Here is a 14110-nt window from a genome sequence, read left to right on the forward strand (position 1 = left end):
CGGATTGTGAGGAGAGGAGTGTGGGGGATTGCGGGGTTGTGGCGCAGCTCGATTACCATGACCCTGGGACAACCCGCAGTTCATCAGGAATGTATTATCAGAAAGTTCACTCGCTTTCATCGTGTCTTTGTCTTTAATCATTCTCATGCTCTCGCCTCATCTCTTGATGCCATTTCTCACGCCTCCTGCCTCCGGCCTCTATTCCTCCAAATCCTCTTTACACATCATAGACGTAGCAAACTCCATAGTGTATGTCCCATAATTGTGAGGCTCAGCACGCTCTGTCGCCGGGATATGCAGATCAGACGCGAGGCAAGCAAGCAAGAACTTCAAACAAACTTGTCTCATGATAACTGGGTCTTGGATGTACTTGTACAACTGAAGATTCTTCACGAACGCATCAATATCGGCAGCCTCCATGGGATCACGAAACCAACGTTCAGGCCCGTCTTCGCGCTGCTCCCACCAAGTCCAGACCAGGCTTCGCCACCTGTCATAACTGAAGACTTGGCCGATGTCGCGATTGAACATCACATCATAAGCACTGTCGCTGGGGACGGGTCGGTCACATTTGAGGAGGCGATATCCCAGAGCGAAGACGTTATCCGTGCGATCGGGCCCAGCCCGCGTCACCACGCCGACTTCGATTCGGTGGAGAGAGTAAGGGAGGTAAATACGCGTTACAAGGGCGCCCTTAGGTTTGAGATCACCCTGTCTGTATGCAAGCATCACTCCATCACAGAATGTCTTCGCCCAGTTCCTATCCACACCAGCTTTGATCAAGACTTCGAATGGCGTACAATGAACTTTGTAGCGCATGGCATCAATGTATCCATGCTTGGGTGGTGTGTAATTCGCGGGCAAATATCGATCTCCACACAGGGCTCTGTCGTAAAGTCTCGGATTTTGACGCTCCTCCAACGCCCTCCTCTCCTTCCAGTATCTCTCCCATAGCACCTCCTCTCTCTCCTCCGGGAAGGGATCAGATAGGCGAAATTGTGCAATGCATTTCTCTTTGTAGCTCATGCCTGCATCAATGGAAAGCGGACATAAACGACGCCAGCCAATCGGGTTTATATGAAGATTGCGACCGCTGCCAGGTTTGTTTACGTGTAGTTCGAGGCGGTACTCGTGCGGAGCAGGTTCTGAGTCACATTCGATGTCAGATTCCCTGAACTGTTCGAAAAGTGCTTCTAGTTCCTGATTCGCCTTTTGATCGGGTAGAGGGGAGTGCGGTGGTGGTGAACGCAAACACGGTTTCACCAATCCTCTTCGTTGAGAAGCACGATGCTGAGTGAGAGAATGTCCAAGTATTTGCGGAAGTGTAGCGACGGAATCCTGGATCTGCGGTAGAGTACTATTGCGTGATGGCGCGACAGGCTTCACCGGCGCCTCGGGGCGATTTTCACGCACAAACTGTTGAGGCTTCGTCCTTTTAGTTCGTTCGAGTGGTGGTTGTTGCGTAATGTGACTTGTCGGAGCCTCAGTGGGAAGTTCCGGAGCGGCCTGTGGTGACACTGGAGCAGCCTCCGACCGTGGGACATGTTGTTGGGTCGCGCCTCCCTCCGCCACGTATGTTCCTGGTGGTGATTCGGCGGATGCAGTGTGAACTTCTTCGGGAGTATAGTTGTAGTTAGCTGGTGCGGGTTGACCAGACGTCGCAGGCTGAGGCCTCGATTGATCGAAAACCCACGCTTGCATTCGTTGGGCGTGTAGAACAAGGCTGTCGACAGTCTCAGCAGGTCGTTCCGTGATAGGTAGAATCGTTTGCCCGAGTACATGCTGTCCTGGCCATAACGCAGTCCTTTCTCCTCTCGGCTGATGAGATGCACCCGCATTCAATCCTTGAACCTGACGCATATAATCCGACAACCTCGCGTCCAAAGGATAAGCGTGAGCTGCTTGTATAGCTGGAGAGGCCACATAGGTCGGTTGACGTCTCGGGCGAGAGGAAACTGGAGGTGTATGCTGCTGTCCTTGCCGTGAGGGAGGGGTGATCCGGGATGCACTGCGGGTTAAAACAGAATGATCGACAAGAGCTATAGAAGGTTCCCGGTCGTAGTCATCCATGCTGAAGTTAATGATATGGTGGATGCAACGTTCAGCGATGATTGGACCCGAACCTGGTGTTTGGGTTTGTAGGGTTTAGAACACCGTAACGGTACGTACGCGGGAGTGCACTTGGATTAAGGGGCTACCGAAGCGTGGGAACCCGTCATGGGGTGGGCGCTGGACGAGCGCGCGAGGTTGCAGGCATAGTAATCGCCGGTAGACGAGATCTCTGGTAGATTCAATCCTATTGTTCTTATAGTGTAGATAGTCCTTATAGAAATCCTGGCTGTATTGTGCCAAGCGTGACCAGCACGCATTTTGAACACCGTCCTTGTTCGTTCACTCTAGAACTCCATAGGCGTAACGGCCTTCCCATACCAGGCAGTCGTGAAACCTTCGTCTTTTTTACCAAACATCCCCATAATGTTCATATTGCCAGTTTCCTCCGGCTCGGGCCATTCAACATCAACACAATTCTTGTCCATCATCGTCTTCGCCGTTCCCCAACTGAACCTCACAACATCATTCCAACCAAAGACCTGGTCGAAACTTGACTTCAGCCAAGCGACAGTGCGTGGGTCGGATGGGTATCCAGAGCCCCAGATGTGTTCACCGCCTTCAGGCACGGTGGAGAGAGCTGCGTCGCGGGTAACTTTGGCAGCTACAGAGGCAACAGAGACGATGGGATAAATCGAATCTGCTTTCTTCGAAACAGTGACTGTTGCTTGCGGAAATAAGTGCTGCAGTTTCTTCTGATAGGTCTCGGGTGGACCGACGGTATCCACGAAAATCTGCGTGACGTTCACACCGCGCTCCATGACCTCACGGATGAGATTGATGGTCGCATCATGTGCTTGTGCGTTGAGGTTGATGATCTGTGATGGCTTTGATCGGAGCATACATGTTGAGATGTCGCGGGGAGTCATGATCCGTGTTGACCAGGAGATTTCTCGGTAAAGCTCGTGGGTTGAATCACACATTTGCGAGAGCAGTTCCGAGCGGACTTCGGCAGAGAGGACCTTTGAGTCTGTAAATCGTTAGAACTCGCCGTCCAGCAATGCTATTCACGTATTCACGTACCCATGAATCCATGTCCGCTGATCTTGTCGGCATACTCCTCTGTGCAGAACGCAACTCCATACACCATAGGCCCCAATACAGGCCCTCTTCCTGCTTCATCGACACCCAGAATACATGGTGCTAAGGGGTTCTCTTGTAAACAAGCCGGTAATGGATGGTGGTAGGTGTATGATGCTGTGAACGACGCGTTTTTGCAGGTGACTGACTGAGGAATGAATAGCTTTTCGGGATCCACAACTTCAGCAGACTGGGCTGCCTCTTCCGACTCAATCTGAGATTCGACTTGCGACTCCAATTGCGATTCGAGCTCTGACATCTTGAGCTTTTTGTCGGCCTCAAGCTTACTGCTGGGAAGACGCGACTCACTTTACGCGCTTTTCTCAGGGTAACAGATCTTCGATGTCAGTGCCTTGTTTGTTTTGGTCGCAAGGACCCGCGTATGCGCCGGCATACACCCATCCAGTCGCAACGTAACCGCTTCGAAACTACCTGGAAGAGCTCGACATTTGCTGTCAACGCTATACCTCGCTTTTCAAACTACCATGAGCTCGTCCCATGCGCCGTCAGAGGCGGATCGGAGGGGAAGGACGAACCAGTTCACAGACATTGGCGTGAAGGGACGGTATGTACAACGCGACAGCGCGGTGCAATCGCAACTGCTGACGAGTATTTAGTAAAACTGGATTGGTTGTCAAAGATACTGGGCGGCGTGACTCCGCAGGTATGGAGGATATGAATGGATTCTTCTCCCCTGATCGGCCAGCAACACCCCAGGCTCCAAATTCATCCTTTACCAAACGCTTGCAAGATGCCGCGAACCTTACAAACAACAACACATCGGACATGTCTCTTGCGCAGTCTTCAATGCGCGAGCCTGCGACTATCGTTCGTGACGACAGACGCGTCTCGGCCTTTGCGGCACTGAGACGAACGCCAGCTCGCACTTCACTGAATTCTCCCGCGTTGCGCGTACGTTCGGCTGCCAAGGGCCAGTCGTCCCCTAAAAAGGACGTCAGCGCGTCTCCGTCTCGGTCATCAAGCGCCCACTCTGGATCAAACGTAAACGTTGCGCGGAAGATCGACTTCAACGAGGTGAAGACGCCTGCACGAAAGGAACGTACGTTCGAACCCGAACCTGTGGAGGAGGATTACCCTGAACCTCAAATGGGCGACGAGGTCTACGAAGATAATGAGCCCGTACGAGAGCCTGAGGTTGAGGCGGAGGCATCACCTGAACCAGCCCGTGCACCTTCCGCTACCAAGCCCAAGCCCAGGAAACAAACAGGACTGCTATCTCAAGGTGGAAAGAAGCGGAAGTTGTTTGCGATGACAAATGGCGGAGATGTTTCGGGTGACCTGGAAGCTCACGTTGGAGATGCCGTGAATGGAGCGGAGGAGGCAATGAGTGAGGACGAGCGGATGCCTGAACCTGAGGTTGAACCCGAGATGGACATGGAGCCCGAACCTGTCCAGGAAGCGTTTGACGAGGACGTGGAAGAAGCAGAACCGGAGCCGGCCCAGAAGAAAAGGGGAAGACCGCCCAAGGCAGTGGCAACTAAAGCAAAGGAGCAGGACGCACCGAAGAAGAAGGCGAAGGAAGTGCAACAGGTTGAGGAGTCTGAGAACGAGGAAGAAGAGGCACCAGCACCGGTCAAGAAGCGCGGACGACCGCCGAAAAATACAACGAAGGAAAAGGAGAACATCAGGCCCGCAAAGAAAACCAAGACCTCTGAGCCAGCACAGGCGAAGTCGAAGAAGCTCTCGAAGGGCGATGTTTCTCTGACGCAAGCAAAGCAGGTCATCATCCATGAGAAGCCTCCGGACCCGTCTGAGGACTTTTCCGAACTCGGCAGCGATGTGCGAAGAAGTAGACGAGCACGGGTGGCACCTCTTGCCTTCTGGAAGAACGAGAAGATTGTCTACGGAGCGAGCGATCGTCGCAAGTCTAGCGGTCTTGTTCTGCCAGAGATGAAGGAAATTATCAGGGTTGAGGAGACGGCACCTGCAAAAACCAAGAAGCGGGCAGCTAATGGTACTGCACGGGGACGGAAGAGGAGTTTGAAGAGTGGAGACAGCAGCGACGAAGAAAGTGATGAAGACATCGAGGAAGAGGATGGATTGATGGAGGCACAGGTTCTCGGATGGCAGGCCGATGGAGAGGATGAGACAGTCGTCAAGGGTATTTTCTCACTGTATTGTGCATGCAGAAATAGTTGCTAACATCGGTACAGTTATTGCCTGTCCTTCAACTCAGATCAAGCCAAAGGCGGTCGCCAACACATCTATGCGCTACCAAAAGATCTTCACTGTGAACGACTTCGTCGCTACCGGTGTCGTTGACCTTCCACCGGGCGCCGAGAAGTTGCCGAGGTCATCAAAGCAGAACGTGATGATCTTCGCGGTGTTTGAGGGTGTGTTGGAGGTTAGGGTTCACGATACGACCTTCAAGGTCAAGAAGGGTGGTCAGTTCATTGTACCAAGAGGTAATAACTACAGCTTCAAGAACATCTCGGCAGCAAAGACTGCGAGGTTGTTCTTCACACATGCAACGGATACCTTGGCGAATGCCGAGGCAGAGGTTGAGGCGGAGGCTGCGGCTCGGGGTGCTGCGTCGGATGATGAGTGATTATGAAGATACGGACGCGTAAGTTAGGATTGGGAATCGGTTGGTAACGGTTGGGGAGAAGCGGATTTCAGGGACATTTTTCAAGCAGTATGCGTATTACTTTACTCTTTAATGAACAATTGCAAGGACGGTTGTTTGGTCAAAAACAATATTAAACATGCTTTGTTGTACGTTTATGCACTTTGTATCTAATTAATATATGTGAATCCAGTATGAATGATAACGCCTGCCAATCCATGCCCTGCTTCCTACTCCACAAAGATAAGGTCTACGTGTTGTTGTCCTTGTTACCGACTCCAGACTCTTTCTTCACCATCGGCACCGCAGCCGCAGCTTGAGGCGCTTGAGCTGCCTGAAGCCTGGGTGCTAAAGATACTTGAGGCCTAGGTGATTCAGCTGTTTGAGTTGTTTGAGACGCTTGTACGAAGCGAGCCGGCTGAGGCTGCGATGCCTGCGCCGCTGACGCTGCAGCAGCGGGAGGAGGTACCTGTCGTGGAACCTGCCCCGGTACAACACCTGGCGACGCTCGCGGCACTGATGCCCGTGCTGGAATCTGTCTCTGTACACCAACCGGCGCCGGCGTCGGCGTCGTCTGCGCAGGCCGGCTCTGCACACCAGCACCAACACCCGCAGGCCCAGCAGAATTCCTTCGGATGATCTTCCTCAAGTCCTCACACTGCCCATCCAATATCTCCAACCGTCTATTAACGCCATTAATCCACGTATGCGTGCTTGCCCTAAACTTCTGCCAGGTAACGATTTCCGGTCCAAGGGGTACGAGACGTTGTTCAGTATCCGAAAAGCGTTTTTCCACCACCATGAGACGATTCACGATCGTCGTAAATCCGAGGCAGTGAGGGAGGTGTGTAGCGACGGCGTGCGGGATGACCTGTGCAAATAACATGCTGCCTTGTTGTGAAGACATGAATTCCTGGACGAGTTGCGCGACGCGTTCACGCTCGAGGTTGGTACCGGTTGTGCGGGCTTCGACGTTGCGAAGTGCGATTGTGTGGGATGCCATGTGGGTTTTTAGGGTTTTGAGTTGGTTTGAGTAAGTGTCGACTTCCGCCAACTTGGCCAATATTTTGTCGTTTTTCTGTGCCTCGACCTCCCGTAACTTTGCTTCCACCTCTGCCAGCTTCGCCCAGATTTTGTCGTTCGCCGGTGCCGGTATTGCACCCGCTGCTGTCGACGTCTTTTCCTCGAGCGTTGAGATCGCCGTCAAATTTGTCTTCGCGTTCTTGTCGATTTCCTCCAACACCGCATCGAGCTGCTCACCAATAAGTTCATCGCGTGCTTGACACCGTGAATCGAGGTCCGTGAGGTAGGAGTGTGTCTGAGTTATTGCGTTCTGACAGGCTTCGATACCGGACTTGTGTGCCTGGAGGTGCTCGCTGACACGCGCGAAGGTTTCTTTGTATTGGATGACTTGTTCCTCAAGTTTCGAGATGTCCACCTCGACCAGTACTGGTTTCTGGGTCTGATTCTGGCTCTGGTTCTGGGTCTGCGTCCGCAAATTGGTGAGTTGTGTCGCATGATCGTCAACCTTCTCTCTCAACGTCCCAATCTCCTGCTTGATCCGCCTCGTACTCGCCTCCATCTCGCGCTTTGTTGCTTCAGGCACCCGCACCGTCGCCCCCACCTCCGTCTTCGCACGTTTCATGATCCGCTCCTCACTCTGCCTTATCTCCTCCCTCAACGCCTGTAGCTCGTTTTTAACCCGCCTCGAAACATTCTCCTCGACACACCTCGCGACCTCATCGCGCGGCATGTACAACTGCTTAAGCCTGTTCCCGTCCTCAGCCGCTGCAGCCTCGAACTTCATCTTCCTATCGTCCTCCTCTTTACGTGCCGCGGCGACTTGTGCATCCATCATGTCCTTAATGCGGGGGTTCATGTTGAAGAATTGACGGGCTTTGAGGTATTCTGCGTCAATCGTGTGTCGTTTGCGGCGAGCTTCATAGTATTGATCTATGCAGCGAGTTAGTACACATTCGACAACTAGAAGACGTGAAAAGAGAAAGCGTACTGTAATAGTACACCGAACGGCCGAGGATACTATAGGCCACGAGTAAGCATAACTTTCAGAAGCGCAGTTGGCCTAGACGTTGAGCCCACCTAAAAAGATGAACATCCTTAGACGACTCCGTATGGATATTAGGGCCGCCATTCGTCCCATGGCTGTGACCATCAATCATCTGAATGTCGACGTCGGCCATTGCGAAGTCCGATCTCGATGGAATCAAGAAGTAAAACTGTCGCAGCTCGTATCTGTTCGCACGTAATTGCGGCGGACGCTGGTTTCAGGGAGAGCTGCACCCCGGCAGGTCAGGCACGACGTACGAGCTCGTCCAGGATGAAATATAGTTTGCATTTTCCCTCAATCGTATCCTAAACAAAAGCCTCCCTTGTTTGACATATTCTTGGCCTTATCCGTATCAACTACAAACAATCCCACAACTCCTCAAAGTTCTCTCACCTTATAAAGCTAAACAATGATATCTCAGACAAACCATGACAATGATAAAAAAGGGTATCCTTCAACGGAACAAACACCAATATGTTTTCGCTTTCGAGGTCTCGAGCTCAACGCCTTCCTGCCCAACCCCCATTGGGCCCGCGCAATGAAGTGGAGTAATGCTGTTGGTGCCCGACCTTCAAGGCCACGCGGGAACCGAAACGACTTCCACGCAGGGAAACTGTAAAACATGTCAGCTGAACATGCATAGGGAACAGCCAGGGGGCGTCTTTACCCAGGTGCTTGCGGATAAGAGCAACGATGATCTCACGCTGCGCAGGGACGCAGTGATCAATCATATACTGAATGAGGTAGTTGCCGTACATGTCAGAGGCGATATCCTGTGAGGATAGGTTGTTAATCACAAGTTTGCTCAAGGCTGCATACACTCACAATGAGAGGAACACGCGGACGATCAGTCTTGGCCTCAGTTATGCGCTCAAGGTAACGGGCAACGACGGGGGGCTCACAAACTTTGAGCATCTTCTCGATGATCTTCGAAGCGAACTGGTCCATGCTGTATGCAACGGCGTTCTGTGAATGAAGTTAGTCAGCAGGAGCAGAAGTGACAGCAGACAACACTCACCTCCATGATCACATCAAGGGCTTTTTGACGATCATTTGGATCCCCGTGCTCAACAATATGCTGCACGACCCAGTTGCCCCACTGTCCTCTGGCAATGGTATCGAGCTTGGCAATAACCTCATCGATACACTCACGCTGTATGCACTCGTCAGCACTCCTTTTGAAAAGGTGGGCGATGAGGACCATACCTTATCCTCCTCAAGGCAATTCTCAAATATATTCTGCACAACCAAACTACCAGTCTCGCCAAGCGCAACAGTATGCCACTCACCTTTCAGCGCCTTGTTGACGTAAGGCATAATAACAGGCGGCGAGCCCTCCCAACGGATCTCGAACAACTTCTGCCAGACGTGACAGGCGGAGCGGTGGATCACCGTCTCCGGAATGCGACGAAGGAGCTCGGTAACCATGGATGCCTTGTCATCCTCGTCGACGCAGTCGAAAGCTTTCTGAACGACGTGACATCCAAAGTTATCACAGGATAAGTTAAGAACGTTACCGCGAATGGCATCAGCGATACCCTTGACTTGCTCGGGAGTCCCGTACTCGAAACACCTTTGGACGAGGAAGTTACCGAACCGGTTAAGCATAAGGGGGTATGCCTGTGCAATAATAGCCTCGATGATCGCGTGCCTCTGCTCCGACGTCGCCATCTTGAGTTTCTGCTGAAGGAAGATGGATGCCTGCTGGTCGTTGTTGCAGACAATACGATCAACTACAACGTTCCAGTCGATGATGACCATACGGTCTTGGAGGAGACGACGCCAGTTGACGGTGTCGGTGGGTAGGATGACGGCAGCGATGGTGTTCGGAGATTGCTGAGCAAAGGAGTTACCGGGGTTCGCCCATGGTCCCGTCGACGGCACAAAGTCGGGAGAGGGGAACCCGCCAGCACCGCCGAAGGAAGCGTTCAAGGGCGGAGTCATGTTACCGAAAGCCGGCATGGCTTGAGGAGGAAGGCCAGGGGAGGACCCATCCGAACCACGGGAGCCGGGGTAGTTCCACGCATTCACCATACTTCCGAACGAGCTCGCACTCTGACTGCGTCCATGAGCGCCCAGAAAAGGCGCACTGACGGGAGGAGCAGCGGACATGCTAGGCGTCCTCCTAGGCCTCGAACCCCAGATACGCCCGGGGCTGGCAGGGGCGCGAGGAGCACCAACAGCACCGAAGGCAGCGGCTTGAACCTCGGCCGGAGAAGGCAAGGCCGATCCGACCATTGTTGAGGCAGACTGAGGCCAAAATGGCATCGCATTCGAGTTGAGCTGAGAGCGCGGGCTGCATGAGGGGGAACGCGACCGCGCACGCCAGTTCTCCATCGGAACAGAAACATGCTTGTCGATATCAGGGATAGACCTTCCACTCAAGCTAGTATCACTCCTGTCATCCGCAATGAAGCTGGGAAGGTGACGATCCTCGACGTCGTGGGTCTCAACAGACAACTGAGCGATCTTCCTCTCCGCCTCGAGAAGCTGGGCTTTGAGAGCAGCCATCTCCTCCAAGGCGGACAGAGAGGTGTTGGCGGACTCGGTGCTGGAGACAGGGGAGAAGATGCTGGTTTGAGACATGAGCGAGGTGCGGCGGCGGTGGGTGTTCGCAAGAGGAGGAGGTTGACTGGCTTGCACACGCAGGGCTTGGAGGTCTTGATCTTTGTGCCTAAGCTGAGCTTTCTGCTCCTCGACTATATGCACGATTAGCAGATTCTTTGTCAGATCTGACAACACGGACTTTGGCGTTGAGCTTCAAACAACTGAGCAGCAAGAGCAAGCTCCGGGGTGGGGTACTTGGACTGTATGTACCGTGAGAACGTAGTTTTACAATTATCTTGGTGGCATACCTCATCGATCTCCGAGCCAGTAGAAGGACGGACGTTGTCATCGTCATTGCTGGCAGCACTAAGGGTCTGCGTATTTGTTTTATTAGCATACATCCCAAGCAGACAGGGACGACACATACTAAATTGCCCACCCCAGTGTTCTGCCAAACATTCTGCAAGCGAGTGGGACTGGGACTCTCCCTCGCCTGACCCACCTCCTCAAAGTCCTCAACAGGGGAACTAAGAGCCGAAGACTTGGCTGACGGATTGACCTTGGACTGGTTAGGCGAGTTGCCGGTGGTAGCAGACGCAGTAGTCGACATATTCACAGGTGTAAATGCTAGTCAAATGGACCTCTGAGGAGGTTTGTAGAGCTGCAGATGGTGAGCACGGGTATATTCACGGAATGAATGCGGTGTGCTTTGAAGGCACCGGACTCAAGCAGAAAAGGAGATGCAGAAGATGGAAGCTGTACGCTCAGAAATTAGCAGCAAACAAGCGTCAAGCGAATCTCAACGCACCAACAACAAGCAAACAAACGTTGTGCAGATTCGAGGAGTGAGTCTAGTGAGTGGACAGTGGTTGGGTAGAGGAAGGAGGTTGGCCGGCCCTTCAGCTGGCCTCATATAAACCTGGGGTGGAGCTAGTGCCTTGCCTAATCCCCGGCATCGATAACCTTATATAAGACCGATCGCAATGAATTAGGGTCAAAGATGATATTGTTTTAGGACATCAATTTTGTTTTATTTTTGTTAACAACAATCTCTGCCTGGGTTCTCTTGCAATCCGGTGAGCCATCGTAAAGGCGCCCACCGAGCGTGAGAACTTCCGGCGTTCGTCCTCAATGGTCCCTTTCGTCGAGCATTCAAGCCGTATCGCGCCCGAGATCGCTGTACAGACACACCTCACCACCTTGGCCTCAATGAAAAATGAAGTCTATGCAGCTTATGTGTATCTATGGTATCTCTAGTATGACGATGACGACGCACCGCGCCCGATGCTATGCCTATGACCCATGCCCATCAAAGAACGAACCCAAATCCAGATGCTCCCACGTCAGGATGCCCAACCACGTCTCTCCCCTTTTCCTCCCCTATGCTGCTATAGTCCCGCGAACCCAACCCCTCCTCCCAAGATGTGTGCTCCTACTGCTTCGTCAACTCATCCTCCGCCTTCCTTTTTCCCAAGATGCTCTGAAGAGCAGCCATATCAATCCCCGCCAACAAACTCTGTAAATCCTGCGTCGGCGCCGGCACCCCTCCCGATTCCGCAAGCACTACAGCCGGCGCTGCTGCAACAACCGCTGCACTCTTGACAGTCCCCGGCTCAGTCTTCACCTTCACATCCGGAACACTCGGATACGTATACGTATTCAAACTCGGATCATAATCGTCTTCCTCCTCCTCGTCGTCGTCCTCTTCCTCCACCTTAACCCCAACACCCGGCTCAACCTTGACCTTCACATGCTCAGCAGCAGGCTCCTCCTTCACCGGCACCAGTGTCGCATTCCCAAACCTTGGCGTTCCACCACCAACAGCGGGAGTCACGTCTCGACTAACACTCCCACCTCTTCCAGCCGCACCCCCAACTCCCGCTCCCACTCCCGCTCCACCTGACCCGAAGAGATTCGCCAAAGCAGCAGCGGACGCGACAGCTTCATGTTGACACGTCGCATGATAAACCTTCCCATTAACCCTTACCGCATGCCGCCAAACCCACTCCTCCGCATCCTCATGCCACACAGACACAAATTTCTCTCTACAGATGGGGCAAGGCTGAGCGGCTTCGAAGGGGTTGGTGGGAGTTGGAACCCACTCTAGCTTCGGATCTCTCCCTGCCGCCACCGTCGCTCCACCAACAGCAGTAGTGTTATTGTTTTTAGACGAAGGTGATGATTCTTCTTCGTCCCTATTAGCAATCCACTCCTCAACCCCCAAATACCAACTCCTCGAAACCCCCCGTCCAACACCCTCCCTTCCCCTCTTATTCACCCCAAAATGCCAATCGAGATGTTTATCCCTCTCCGCCCTCCCCACCTCCGAATCCGCAAACCTACGGCCACATGTTCGGCATTGGAGGGGAAGGGCGCCGTAGAGAAGTGGGATGAGGTAGGGGCGCGGTTTGGAGAGGGAGGAGGAGGTGAGGTCGATGTCGATCATGCGCCAGGCGGAGGAGGGGGTTGGTGGGGGTGGAGGCAGTGGTACGCCGCCGATGGGTTGGGGCATGCCTGGCATGGGGAAGCCGGGAAGTAGTAAGCCGCCGAGGATGGGAGGAGCGGAGGGCGGTGGAGCAGGTACAGCGGGCGGGATAGAGGGAAGTCCACCACCAAGTCCAGCAAATAACCCACTCTTCTGCAAACTCGCGAACAACGCCGCCGGGTCCTGCGCCCCGCCCACCGGCATCATTGGCGGCGGCGGTGGTGTAGCAACCACCGGTGAGGGCGTGGTAGCCCGCATCCCCTCCAACTGCCTCTGTACAGCCTCCAGTTGCGCCGGCGGTAACTGCGTCGTTCTCAAAATCCCCTCCAACTGCGTCAATGCACCGATCTGAGTTTGCGCCGTAGTGTCGGCGGGGTTGAGGATCAATCGTGTACGAGCGGCGGTGAGGAGTGAGGTAAGGGTTGTGAGGAGGGAGTCAATTGAGAGTGCTGGGGTTGGCGTCGAGTACATGTAGGAGGCGGTGGGAGGGAGAGATGCAGGACGAGGGAGGGGTTGAGGTTGCGAGAGTGCTTGGGCGCGTTGAGCGAGGAGGGCGGGTGGGGTGCCGTACCCTTGTGTAGCAGCAGCCTTCCGCGCCTGGTCTTGCTGTAGCTGCATCAACGCCGTTCGTGCTTTGAGAAGTGCGTTTTCGAGTTTACTGGTGACTTCGGATTTGAAGACGGGTTGGGTTGATTGGCTCATTGGAACGGGCTGTTTCCATGTTTGCAGGAGTTCTTCGAGTTTTCGGCGTTGAGACTGGTCGATTGTGGTGTAGGCGTCCATGAAAGTTTTGTAGAGGTTTCGGGCGAAGAGCATCGTGTATGGGGGGCCGACATTCTTGCAGATTGAGTCGAGGAGGTAGAGACATGGCAACTTGTGAGAGGGCGAACAGCGCGCAAGGTGGGTTTCGATCGCCAAGACGATAGCAGACGCCGCGTCGAGGTTTTCTTGAGCGATGATAGTAAGGTTGGTAATAATCGGCTTTGAATTGAAGGTCAAGTCTTGCAGCGAGGATGCAAAGTCTTGTTTGATGGCATCGAGCTGGTGCGACGTTAGGTTTGCTTGAGGGACAACTACGAGTGAATGTATAGCTACCTCGCCCTTGGACATTGGGATTCTGGACATGGCTATTACAGATCAGAAGCTCCTACTCTCCCTAAGGTTGGTCGTCGATGTTATTTATGTCCTGGTGTACCGGTACAGCTGTTCGAGCGCACCGGGGCCCTCCGTGGCG

At 53.5% G+C, this 14110-nt stretch overlaps 6 protein-coding genes across 6 annotated transcripts; 1 reads left to right on the forward strand and 5 right to left on the reverse strand.

The window, feature by feature from the left end:
- Positions 1–198: 198 nt before the first annotated feature.
- On the reverse strand, positions 199–2070 carry SAICODRAFT_25356 (uncharacterized protein; the record flags this gene model as incomplete). The annotated part of the gene is made up of 1 exon (XM_019166846.1): positions 199–2070. One exon carries the CDS (start codon positions 2068–2070, stop codon positions 199–201), a length of 1872 nt encoding a protein of 623 aa, XP_019024393.1.
- Positions 2071–2396: 326 nt separating this feature from the next.
- Positions 2397–3448, reverse strand: SAICODRAFT_56736 (ribonuclease HII; the record flags this gene model as incomplete). Its single annotated transcript, XM_019169474.1, has 2 exons — positions 2397–3079; positions 3133–3448. 2 exons carry the CDS (start codon positions 3446–3448, stop codon positions 2397–2399), a joined length of 999 nt encoding a protein of 332 aa, XP_019024394.1.
- Positions 3449–3584: 136 nt separating this feature from the next.
- Positions 3585–5853, forward strand: SAICODRAFT_92412 (uncharacterized protein). The gene is made up of 3 exons (XM_019171805.1): positions 3585–3754; positions 3807–5311; positions 5364–5853. The coding sequence occupies exons 1-3, from the start codon at positions 3675–3677 to the stop codon at positions 5756–5758; spliced, it is 1980 nt and encodes a 659-aa protein (XP_019024395.1). The 5' UTR covers positions 3585–3674; the 3' UTR covers positions 5759–5853.
- A 38-nt stretch (positions 5854–5891) lies between these two features.
- SAICODRAFT_19198 (uncharacterized protein) lies at positions 5892–8018 on the reverse strand. Its single transcript, XM_019166063.1, has 3 exons — positions 7877–8018; positions 7788–7816; positions 5892–7729 (listed from the first exon to the last, which is right to left on the reverse strand). The coding sequence occupies exons 1-3, from the start codon at positions 7975–7977 to the stop codon at positions 6027–6029; spliced, it is 1833 nt and encodes a 610-aa protein (XP_019024396.1). The 5' UTR covers positions 7978–8018; the 3' UTR covers positions 5892–6026.
- A 91-nt stretch (positions 8019–8109) lies between these two features.
- On the reverse strand, positions 8110–11265 carry SAICODRAFT_71263 (ARM repeat-containing protein). Its single transcript, XM_019170667.1, has 9 exons — positions 11200–11265; positions 10819–11147; positions 10700–10765; positions 10591–10651; positions 9051–10543; positions 8863–8997; positions 8670–8810; positions 8512–8617; positions 8110–8457 (listed from the first exon to the last, which is right to left on the reverse strand). Exons 2-9 carry the CDS (start codon positions 10999–11001, stop codon positions 8345–8347), a joined length of 2298 nt encoding a protein of 765 aa, XP_019024397.1. The 5' UTR covers positions 11002–11147; positions 11200–11265; the 3' UTR covers positions 8110–8344.
- Positions 11266–11504: 239 nt separating this feature from the next.
- SAICODRAFT_80195 (uncharacterized protein) lies at positions 11505–14024 on the reverse strand. The gene is made up of 2 exons (XM_019171191.1): positions 13972–14024; positions 11505–13917 (listed from the first exon to the last, which is right to left on the reverse strand). The coding sequence occupies exons 1-2, from the start codon at positions 13999–14001 to the stop codon at positions 11824–11826; spliced, it is 2124 nt and encodes a 707-aa protein (XP_019024398.1). The 5' UTR covers positions 14002–14024; the 3' UTR covers positions 11505–11823.
- Between the last annotated feature and the right edge of the window lie 86 nt (positions 14025–14110).

The sequence above is a fragment of the Saitoella complicata genome (assembly GCF_001661265.1).
Source record: "Saitoella complicata NRRL Y-17804 unplaced genomic scaffold SAICOscaffold_11, whole genome shotgun sequence".
NCBI lineage: Eukaryota > Fungi > Ascomycota > Saitoellomycetes > Saitoellales > Saitoellaceae > Saitoella > Saitoella complicata.

Coding starts and splice junctions, on each gene's coding strand:
- SAICODRAFT_92412 (XM_019171805.1), top strand. CDS start 3,675: ATGAGCTCGTCCCATGCGCCGTCAGAGGCGGATCGGAGGGGAAGGACG. Junction 3,755..3,806: donor GACATTGGCGTGAAGGGACG/GTATGTACAACG, acceptor ACGAGTATTTAG/TAAAACTGGATTGGTTGTCA. Junction 5,312..5,363: donor GGATGAGACAGTCGTCAAGG/GTATTTTCTCAC, acceptor ACATCGGTACAG/TTATTGCCTGTCCTTCAACT.
- SAICODRAFT_19198 (XM_019166063.1), bottom strand. CDS start 7,977: ATGGCCGACGTCGACATTCAGATGATTGATGGTCACAGCCATGGGACG. Junction 7,817..7,876: donor AAGGATGTTCATCTTTTTAG/GTGGGCTCAACG, acceptor CGTGGCCTATAG/TATCCTCGGCCGTTCGGTGT. Junction 7,730..7,787: donor CCGTTCGGTGTACTATTACA/GTACGCTTTCTC, acceptor CTCGCTGCATAG/ATCAATACTATGAAGCTCGC.
- SAICODRAFT_71263 (XM_019170667.1), bottom strand. CDS start 11,001: ATGTCGACTACTGCGTCTGCTACCACCGGCAACTCGCCTAACCAGTCC. Junction 10,652..10,699: donor CTGGCTCGGAGATCGATGAG/GTATGCCACCAA, acceptor CGGTACATACAG/TCCAAGTACCCCACCCCGGA. Junction 8,618..8,669: donor GTCCGCGTGTTCCTCTCATT/GTGAGTGTATGC, acceptor CTATCCTCACAG/GATATCGCCTCTGACATGTA.
- SAICODRAFT_80195 (XM_019171191.1), bottom strand. CDS start 14,001: ATGTCCAGAATCCCAATGTCCAAGGGCGAG. Junction 13,918..13,971: donor TCCCAATGTCCAAGGGCGAG/GTAGCTATACAT, acceptor ACGTCGCACCAG/CTCGATGCCATCAAACAAGA.